Source organism: Macrobrachium nipponense, chromosome 9 (assembly GCF_015104395.2).
Source record: "Macrobrachium nipponense isolate FS-2020 chromosome 9, ASM1510439v2, whole genome shotgun sequence".
NCBI lineage: Eukaryota > Metazoa > Arthropoda > Malacostraca > Decapoda > Palaemonidae > Macrobrachium > Macrobrachium nipponense.
In genome coordinates this window covers 49,202,007-49,213,768 of record NC_061110.1, presented here as the reverse complement: position 1 = coordinate 49,213,768, position 11,762 = coordinate 49,202,007, and the positions used below count along the sequence as shown (strand labels likewise).

General features: G+C 33.9%; 1 protein-coding gene across 1 annotated transcript; it reads left to right on the top strand.

Moving 5' to 3' along the window:
• Positions 1 to 4,947: 4,947 nt before the first annotated feature.
• On the top strand, positions 4,948 to 7,857 carry LOC135217846 (uncharacterized). Its single transcript, XM_064253851.1, has 3 exons — positions 4,948 to 5,259; positions 6,117 to 6,155; positions 7,594 to 7,857. The coding sequence occupies exons 1-3, from the start codon at positions 4,948 to 4,950 to the stop codon at positions 7,855 to 7,857; spliced, it is 615 nt and encodes a 204-aa protein (XP_064109921.1).
• The last annotated feature ends 3,905 nt before the right edge of the window (positions 7,858 to 11,762 follow it).

Here is an 11,762-nt window from a genome sequence, read left to right as displayed (position 1 = left end):
TTCAATCTCAATGATTAGCCCGACGAGGAGATAAAATGATTAACTGCTGACAAACTGCATTTCATCAAGTGAGTTCCTTGAAAATCCTGAACACATGTAATGCCTTCTTTAAATGTCACTCTGGCGAACGGAAGAAGCTATCAACATTTTAACATAGTCTTTTTAATGAATACGTCTCCTACTCCTTTTCAAGTATGCAGAGTAAATGTACACTTAATTCCATTCAAGAGAGAGACCACGTCTCGAAAAGCACTATAAGTCCTGGCCTATAAAATGGCAAGAACGAAAGACAATCCATTTAAGCATTCGGCGAAAGAAGGAGATAACGGACCGTAGGCTTCTCTGGTAAATATTGACTTTGGGTCATGAGCGCTTAGATGTCACAATAGCTTGCAGATTGGTATGACTCTGCAGGCGTCTTTCGCATCTCCTTCAATTACAGGCTATAAAAGTGGCCTTCCCTAGTAACTACCTCGTAATACAAACAAGCGGTGAATGAGGCAATTATCTGTCCAGCAGAGGGCATGTAAATGTCAATAAAAACTTGAAGGAGACAACGCTTACGCCTTTATGAGGCCGATTGCCTTGAAGAAAACAGACTATAACTCATTCAGGGGACACTTGGAGCCTCAGGCGGAGAGCGGCAAGAAGACAGCGATAAGGACGGCATCTAGAAAGTAGAAGTTAATGGAGAGGCATCAAGTCAACGCTAGGCCTTTAAACGTCTGGAAAGATAAAACGGTTTCACCGAAAAATTCACGGCTGAATTTTTTCCAGTGGTTTATTCACCTACACTACAAGTAGGTGAGAATGTACACACAAACACACACACACACACACACACACACACACACATATATATATATATATATATATATATATATATATATCTATATATATATATATATATATATATATAAAGGTATAAGCCACACACACACACCACACACACATATATATATATATATATATTATATATATATATATATATATATATCTATATCTATATCTTATATATATGTGTGTGTGTGTGTGTGTGTGGGTGTGGCTTATACTTTTTATATACATATATATAATATATATATATATATATATATATATATATATATATATATATATATGTTATTTGGGCATATTTTCTCTCATTCAATTTCTATTGAAGTAAATGGCATTGTTAGCAGATAATATCTTCTTATCAAAACCCTGAATTAGTCTATACTCCTTTTCATCTTCTGGCAAGCTTCTCAGGAATAAGGACGAATTATTCGAGATTCTTTCCAACTGCAAACAGTTAAATGAGTGAAAGGGGTGGCAGCAAGGGAAGAACGCCCACGGATGGCACTAGCCCCCCTACAGGTTTGGAGACATCAACTGTCATGCTGGAAAGGTGGTAGACCTGAAAATGATGATAAAGCATTGGCTACATCCAATCAAATGGAAAGGTGAGGGGCAATCGGGTCTTGTTGGCTAACAGTGCAGATTCATTCTTCAAAGATGTTTCGTGTTGGTAGCTTGACGCAGTCCTACATGCCCAAAGTTCATGGGCTGTTTATTTTCTTTCTAATAAAAGCTCCAAGGGTGTAAAGTTGTACTAGCTTTTTATTTTATCAGAGATCTGAATGCTTGTTACCAGTAGATCTAAGTTAAGGACTATGCTAATTCATGTACCGCCTGTTAATAACATCTTCCTAGAAATTGCAGAATATCCTCCTTGACAAAAGAAACTTGGTCATCCCAATATATGTAAACCAGAAGCCTACAATCCTCACTTTAGCAGGCATGCTTGCATAAAACAGGTTTGTACTCCGAGTTTTTCTGGATTTGGGTTGATGTAATTTTATTAGAAATGAGAACTTTTATTGGAAAGATAATAAGCAAGATTTTTTTATCATTATCCTAGTGTCAGCTAGTTGAATATTCTTGGCAATGATGTTTTCGTTTATGTTTCCATCTGCTCTGAGGCAATTCTAATTCTGTCACAATATGAGAGGGATCCTACTACCTCTGACATCATCACACAAGTCATAGGTTGTCTCACTATTATTTGCAGGAGTATGCTACCATATCAGCCAAGCAACTCCACTCCAACTAAGCCACTGTTAATCATCAATCTGACAAGAATCCAACACAGGTTTCCCACACCTATTTATCATAAAGCAGAGTTTGGTGCAAAACTGTATGCCCTTTATAGAGGGCTTCTTGTGGAATGTCTGCCAGCAGGACCACAGATTATTTTAGAAATGTGATAATGAGTCTACCTCTCATGAGGACTCTCCTAGACATATTTACTAAGGAAGCCCCCTTTATGTGACCCTGTGCTAACAAAACCATAACACTGTAAAAGAGCTCCCCTTTGAGAGTCTGCGATTATCTCCACAGGACATAACAAGAAAGAAGTCTTAGCATGTATGTTGATGAAACCTTTGAGATGACTGACAACATTAGATACCCTTCCTACACCTCAAGGGCCCTTTGAAGTGAAGACCGGTCTTCATTGCACTACTGGAAAATGTTACAATGATCAACTTCCCATTCTGGGCTTCCTCAAAAAACTAAACAATGATGACATCACTAATAGCCTACTTGACAAGTCCATTCCTTGCCACTACCTGGAGCTGACCATGGTCGATTACATTCACGATACCTCTCCCAACACACCAGCTCAGCTCCCACCCATAAGGAAACAAAGAATCGCCTGATAACTAGTGTGTAATATAATTCCAAGTCAACCTGTCATATACGTAAACTGAAATTATTTTACCTGAAATTGTTGTTACTGAACTATACAGTAACTGCTGGTAGTAAATTATGGCATTTTTCATCATTCACCAAAATTCAGCATTCATTACCTATCTACTCAATGATCTTGACATATCTCTCCTGACTAATGTAAACCATTTCAAAAATCATCAAATTAAAACTATGTTGACTATCTCCTTTATGGATGATGTTTAATGCTCATTTCAAGCTAAAAATTATTGCTCTTGCAAATCTGCCAACTGTGCAGCAGCGAGGGTGTTTAGAATATGCCTAAATGAAATGTGCTATGAGAATAGGTACCAACTGGTTAGGAGATGCCTAAGATGAAATGTGCTATGAGAACAGATGCCAACTGGTCTGAGGTGGAGAAGTATTTATTAGAAAGGATTCTTACACAGCGTCAAAATGGTTATGCAATGTTAAGAAATACCATTTGCATAGAAGCAATAAGTGGGCACAGGAACACCTGGAGGTAAGCAAAGGCTTCAGAGGAATCGATAACTGCTGTATCCGTCTTATGCAAAGTAAAGGTTTAATGTTACGAAAGAAAGCAAAAATAGCTTGAAAACTCCCTGTGGATCTTGCAGACAACATTATAAACCTTCATAGGTTTGTGTGAAAAATACAGAAACAATATGATTTCATATTTGTAATATTACCTATTACAAACAAGTGTGCCAGTAATGTATGTTTGTTATGCTTAGTGTACACTGTAGATTTTTTTGCTAGATTTGCTCTAGGGAGACTTCTCTAGATAATGTACACAAAAACGAGAGCGCTCTAGCTATAGTTACTCTCAGCTCTCGCTAGGGTTGTTTTAGTCTACCTAGAATACTAGTGAACACCTGGTCGAGAGTTCTCTACGAGACTACTCTACTATGAGATTCAGGGCCTCTGTAACACGGTTTTTTTTGCAATAACTTTTTATCTATGCATTTCATAAATATAACGCTTATTCAGAATACATATTATATCTACACATAAATTTTGACTGTATTCTGCATTATGTAGGTTGAATAAATTTGGTACTTATAATGTAAAAGTGACCTTTTTTGAAGACGGACCAACTTACTCAGAGAAAAGGTTTCGAACGCACTCGTTATGTAACTTATGACAGCATTTCTTCCCTCTTTCTCGATGGATGATTGGCTATACGTAATGAAGGCTAAACCTCTGGCAACAATGACATACAAATTTAAATACACACTGATAATTGTCATAATGAACAAACCAACAAAATATGTTAATAAATACAAAAACATTTCGATTATTAGTCTAACTCACAAAATAGGTTTCCTAAGAAATTACAGTCTACTTTATAGGCCACAATAAGATTGACAAGATGTAGGGAATAGTTGGTAATTTTCAAAAAATATAGTTGACAAGCTTGATTTGATAGCTGCTATATCCGATGTCAAGCAATTTTTATTTATTGGCTATCTACCTATTTACTGATAAAAAAAATAGCCGGTACCGTATATTGGCTTTAAACCTTCACCAATAATTATCGTCAGAATGATGACTTCATGAGGCTCCACCCACTTTCGCCTCGTTATAATTCAAGATAACACTGAAGGCTATCATGGGCACTGTTGGATTAGAAAATTTAACTTCTGTCCATAAAAACTAATTTCTCGAGTAGTTGTAATAAGTGCTAAACGTTTAATTCATGTATATTACTGCTATACTGTTGCGGCACTACTGCTACAGTAGTATTACTACGCTAGCACTGATACCCCACCCACATCTATGTATCGTTCTGCCATTCATAAAGTCTTTGGGTTTCAGAGCCGATGGAGTTTCTGTCTGTTGGATGGGCGGGGCAACATTTCGTCAAAAGGTGTGTTTACCTTGCTTACCCAATGAATGTTTTTCGACTCTTGGCTCTCAATCATTGGCCATGGCTTCAGCTAGATCATTTTTACTCTATAAAAATTAAAACTATCGGGTTTAGGTTATTGATAATGCTGACAAAATTTGTGTGTGGTTGTAAAATATACATATGTCAACTTTCAGCTACATCCGATGCTTTGACAAGGAGCAAAGTCCAAAAAACCGTGTTACAGAGACCATGAATCTCACAGTAGGTGCATCTGCCCAGCTGAATAGAGTAATCAGTATAGCTAGACACATGCCGGAATAGTCATGGCATCTAACCATAAATACAAATGGGATAGCACTTAGCCAATGCTTTTAATCCAGCACTACGAAAGATTCCCTGAACTTTGTAATGTAGCATTGAAAGAGTACAGGGACAAAGAAAAGAAAGCGGTTGCTGTAAAAGAAATATCAGAGCTTTTAAATGTTAGTGAGGCTGAAATAGCGAGAAAGTGGCACAATCTGCGGTGCCAAATGAACAATGAAATAAGGAAAATGAAAGTAAAGAAGAGTGGCATGAGTGCAGATGATGTACTGGTGAAAAGCAAATGGGAATATTTTGACGCTCTTCACTTCATGATTGGATGTGTGAAACCCCAAGAAACTACTGTTACAAACATGGTAGGTGAAACATGTCTTTTAAGAAATAGGATTTATTAACTTTTTTTGGACAAAAGTAGGAACACACAAACAAACACATAATTATACTAAATGTGTATGTGGCGATAAATCATGAAAACTCTTATGAAATTAGTCATTTACTTTCAATAAAGTACAATACTACATCAAATTTAGAAAATTCACTTTTATCAATCTATCCACCAAATCCTATCCTTAAATCCATGATATTCATGAAGCTACCATTAACATGGCAATAGAATGTTAAATATGTTTATATTGCCAAGGAACCTCGCCCACCGGTGTCATGAAATCTTGTTTGAACTGGTCACGAATGTCTTTGGCCAACCTTACAGAGTTTCTTGCTGGATTGGGTTGCAGGGGATGTAAAGTACTTCTCGGGAATCCCTCTTTTCTCCAATTTCCCTCAACAATGTCATCAACCCCTTCTCTATCAAACGTTCCTGGTGGAGCATAAAAAGCTTTGGACTGATTTCGAGTTAGTAAAAAGTGATGTAGAACACATATACATGAAACAATATCCTTCACCTTTTCTGGTGATATCTCCATTGGTCATCTTAAAACACGGAAACGTGCGGATATCAGACCAAACGCATTTTCAATAACTCTGCGTGCTCTGGATAATCTGTAGTTGAAAATACGATTTGGGGCTGGTTGATTTTGGAATGGATATGGCTTCATAATGCATGATTTCAGAGGAAAGGCATCGTCAGCAACAACAACGTATGGTACTTTATCCTCATTTCCTGAACCCTCTAACTGCCTTTCATTAGGCATATTCAACAATTTGTTCTCTCAAGCACTTGACAAAGAACTGTTTGCATAAACACCCCCATCAGATATCCATTGCAGCCAACGTCAATGTACAGGAATCTATAGTTTCCATCAACCAACGCTAAAAGAACATTGCTGTATGTACCCTTGTAATTAAAATACAAACAACCACTGTTAGGTGGTTGCTTGATACCAGATGCTTCCCATCGAAGGCTCCTATGCAATTTAGAAACTGCCATTTAAATTCAAAATCCTTGGACACTTCCAGCCATTCCTCACGTGAATTTGGAGTCTGAAAAAACGAAACGTAATTGTAATTCTCCAGTATTTAAATAAGAGGGTCTGTCAAACTATTATAGGAAAGATTTAAAATATACTATGGAAAAGGGAGTAAGCAACCAAGATACATGTAAAGAAAATGTTGAGCAATAAGAATACCATTAACGCAAGTTTGACAAACAACTTGATATATATATATATATATATATATATCTATATAATATATAGATATATATATATATATATATATATATATATATATATATATATATATATATATATATATATATATATATATATACGTATATATATATATATATATATACGTTATATATATATATATATATATATATATATACGTATATATATAGATATATATATATATATATATATATATATATATATACATACGTATATATATAGATATATATATATATAAATATATATATATATATATATATCTATATATATACGTATATATATATATATATATATATATATATATATATATATACGTATATATATAAATTACATATATATATATATATATATAATTTATATATACATATATATATATATATATATATATATGTATATATAGATTATATATATATATATATATAAATATGTATATAGATATATATATATATATATATATAATATATATATATAGTATATATATATATATATATATATATCTATATATATACATATATTATATATATATATATATATATATATCTATATATATATATATATATATATATATAGTATATATATAAATATAAGATATATATATATATATATATATATATATATATATATATATATAAATATGTATAAATATAGATATATATATATGTTATATAGATATATATATATATATATATATATATATATATATATATATATCTATATATATATTATATATATATATATATATATATATATCTAGATATATATATATATATATATATATATATATCCATATATATAAATATATATGCTAATTCATGTTTTATATAGCGCATGTTTTGTTAATTTTTTACAAAATTTAAAAAATACACTTAACCTATCCTTACGCCCTTTTAAATTCAGATCTTAATGCTGTATTTTTTGTGTTTAACTGCAAAATTCTTTAAAGCAAAATGGTGCAAATATAAATGGTTAAGTATCGAGACAATATCTCTATTGTTAATTATTTAATCCCAAACTACTGTATTACTTTTAAATTTTATCAATATATTCTTTTCATTTTGACAGACTCTATCAAAGCAACTTCTAAATCCTGATGTCACTCCTGGTATATCTGGTGTAGAAAATACTAAAGAAAAATGTTCTAAGAAATCCAAACACACTGAAGAAGAGAATGCATTGAAAAATGCCATAGGTATATTGAATAAGCCACAAGATGATGATTCGATGTTTGGAGAATATGTTGCATCCGAACTGCGTCAATTACGTTCCATCGAAAATAGGAAAAGACTGAAACGTACGATCAAGAAAGCAATAATAGAAATTGGATAAAAAGAGGACCATGAATTCTCATCCCCTACTTCTACCCCTGTACTTAAAAGTTCATACACTGATTTGAGAGATAAAGACTTAATTCCTTCTGAGCCAGATGCTCAGACAAGTGATGTTGGTGACATCAGCTTCCAGTACTCTTTAATGGTATTATAGCTAGTTCTACTAAACTTGAGATAATACTCCTTCAGAACATCATACAGTGCAGTGCATACTTCTGGAATTATTTTTGCTATAGTAGTAACTGATATACGGAAAGCATACATTAGTGAGTAATAACTATCTCCTGAAAAGCAAATTCGTATCTAATATAGTTATAAATTATATACTACAAGACAAGTGTAAAATGTTTAGTTTAATATATATGTTAATTATTCTTTTTATGTTTACTTATTTTTCTTGATAATAATAATAATTGCATATATAATTTTTTGAATTATTGCTGTTTAGTTTCTCAGTATAATTTGATAATAAATATAAGTTTATTCTAGAAGAATTTTTTTCCTTTATACATTGTACTTATCAGATGCTAAGAATCTAAGTATGAGAGTTAATCTTTCTGAAGGGGAGATTGCTTTCCTTAAAAGAGTATTACGCTTCATAATTTTGGGTTTCACCTTTTCAAGCAGATAATCATTATCTTCACGAGACATAAGTAAAAAATTCTTATACGCTTATCATCTTCAACGATCAGTTCTTGCAAAAGCTTTGCATGCAACCCTTCTTCATCTCGTCTAGATATCCATTGTCTAACTCATATTTGCCTTCTCTTCTTTTTCTTCAAATTCCTTGATAAAACTAATGCAGCAGCTGATGCAACTAGTTTCCTTGACCTCCCGTGACATGTTACCACTCACGAATATGGATCCTGACTGAGAGTCCCTCCTCAACTTTATGATAGTGTACATGAGTGGTAGATTAATCTCGCTAGCGTAAGTCTCACGCTACTCCAGATATAAAGTTATGAGAGTAAATGGTTGACTAGTGTACACACACTTTCGAGTAATCTCTGTAGATCAAACCAAGTTTAGCTAGATTTTTAATCTACAGTGTACACTAAGCTTTAGAAACCATGCTTAACACCAAAAGACACTTAATATTTTCAAATCTCAGTAATGTTACAAGAATTAACACAGACCTTAGGCCAAGCTCAGTAGCAGTTTTAGGTATTCTGATGTTCCTAGAGCAACTATATTTAAAGGTTATTTTTTACCTGCCTTAAAAGGCGATCCTTAATTTTGACAAAAAAATTTAGACTTTAAAACTCGACTTATACAACGCAATATATGGTAAGAATGGCCTCCATTTAACAAGATAGCTACCAGTAACAACTGGAACTAAGTGACTTGATTGTTACAGAAACCCCAGGCAGCTTTGTATCCCTGGAGGCCTTTACTTAAGAATGTACTAAAGGACTTGCAATAAGATTTGATCTTATTTCCGTTATTGAAATAATTTAAAGAATGAATCCATACTCATGACCACGAAGAATCTGCTGCACTTAATCTTGCAATCTGATTTGTCATTGTTAATGCAACCCAAACACTCAATTTCTACAACCCAGTTCAACATTCGTACTAAGCCTTAACCATGACTTACGACTGGCTGAACTATTCCAAAGCCTTTGTTTTCTAAGACAAGGGATATCATCATGTGCAAAATAACGCCTACCATTCACTGAAAATATAAGAAAACTGCGAAATCTTTACCATTAACCGACAAGCTCGGGGACAATTGATGATGGCAGCAGTCTTAGAGAGCCTTACGAACCTGGCAAAATCAGCTTGACTGATACTAATCTAGTGATGGGACGCTGGGTATTTCAGAAATTAAAATCGATATCACAGGTTTTTATAAATAACCGAAAAAAGACAAAGACTATGGGAAAACCACTATTTCACAGAATACCTCAAGAAAAATTATGTGATTTGACCTGTGTGGCATTTAATAATTCCAGATAGGTATTTACAAGAAGCAGGACTTAAAATTTACTTGCCGAGGTAGTAAAGCCTCCCAAACAAAGGTATAAACGGGTACCCCCTGCTATACATAATATCATGGACTTCAACCAGAGAAAGCTACCACTGCATTTCTGCAACTGTCACATATATCATTGGTTTTTGAAGTCTGAATGGACAGATCTTTCCATAAGGAACTCCCTAGCACTGTCATGATCATTTTCATCCTCACTACTGAACTAATGAAGAACCAAAGATCTGAAGGAATTTATCAATATATATACCCATAACACATTTAGGCTAATGTGAGAAATTTTATGGTATTACAGACAAAGTGTCAAGAGAAGATTTGATAACACCCTAAAGTTGCCAAGGGGATTACATAGTTGCTTTAATTTCTAATCCCACATGGTAGGTACCTTATATGGCAACAAGGGAACTGATCTGGCAAGATGAACTTCTCTACTACCACCTCACACATTTCCAGTACCTTCTACACCACTGGCTATGAATAACGTCAGTTATTCGAGCTAACAGAGAGAAATAATCGGTTCTTATCAACATCCCTTGAGACACAACCTACACACACACACACACACACACACACACACACACACACACCAGTTAACTATAAAAAAAAACTCATATATTCACTAAGCATATAAAATGTAATAAGTAAAAAATATGCCGAGGTGTCTTTGGCACAATCGAGTTTTCTGTACAGCAGATAATGCTGTATAAAATTCTCAACCACGGCCTATGAAACTTAGTCGCGGCCCATGGAACTTTCAGCCACAGCTCGGTCGTGGCGTATGTCGTTGAAATATAATAAAAACTACTGAGTAGAGGACTGAAATTTGGTATGTTTGATGTTGGAGGGTAAATGATCAACATACTAACTTTCAGCCTCTAGCCGCAGTAGTTTTTAAGCTCTGAGGGTAGATGGGCGGACAAGAAGCCATCTCAATAGTTTTCATTTACAAAAGACTAAAAACCGCCTACATTAGTGTATCCACCTTTTCATTAGAGCTTTGTGTGTGTGTGTTTTATTTATTTATTTATTTATTTTTTTTTTACTCAAGCACCAATCTATAAGCGTTTTTCTGTTATTATTTAACTTTTATGTCAAAGATAAGAATGTTCTGTAATTAATTTTTACTCAATGCTAAATTTTTTCCTCTGATGGTTGAAAAATGTTACATTCCGACGATCAAATTATCTTGAAGTGTTAAACATGTATTTCATAACAATCATTGCTATGTTTTCTTTAAGTACAACCTCTATATTACTTTTTCACTACAGATTGCAGCACATGCAGGAGAATTATAGGAAAGGCGCAGCAAACACCAATTTCAGCGAAGGACTTCTTCAGACAGAGTCGACTTTAAATTCTGATGACTGGACATTTGGAAATCGGAGGTGGCGGTCACTTCGAAAATGGTCGTTAGATTGACCCGTTGACGATAGATTTTCGCTTTGAAATGGAAATTCTTGGCCGATCTGAGCAATGTTCGTGATATTTCTCCGGTTTAAGATCTACTAAATCGATCACTACAATTCTTATTTTTTCTCTTGTGGGAATTCTCCCACAATAGTCTGTCTCAGCTATGCGATATTTTCCCCCGAGTTTCTCAGGGAGTTACTTGGTATTAAAGATGATACTACCGATATCACGTCCAAATGTTCCCTATATTATAATGAATACACATATTGTCTAATATCTATATTATACTTGTTCATGGGATCATTAATTAAGTACAAATAACTGCCGTACTCTTCTTGAAGAACTTATATTTCCAGTTCGAAAATTTTGGTTGAAATAAAGATACAAAAGCGGACAATTCACGCAGCATGCAAAAGGAGATTTATATTTGAATGACTTCCAATGAATGTGAAAATATCTGAATCACAGGATCTTCGAGAAGATCCTGTGATTCAGTCACACCC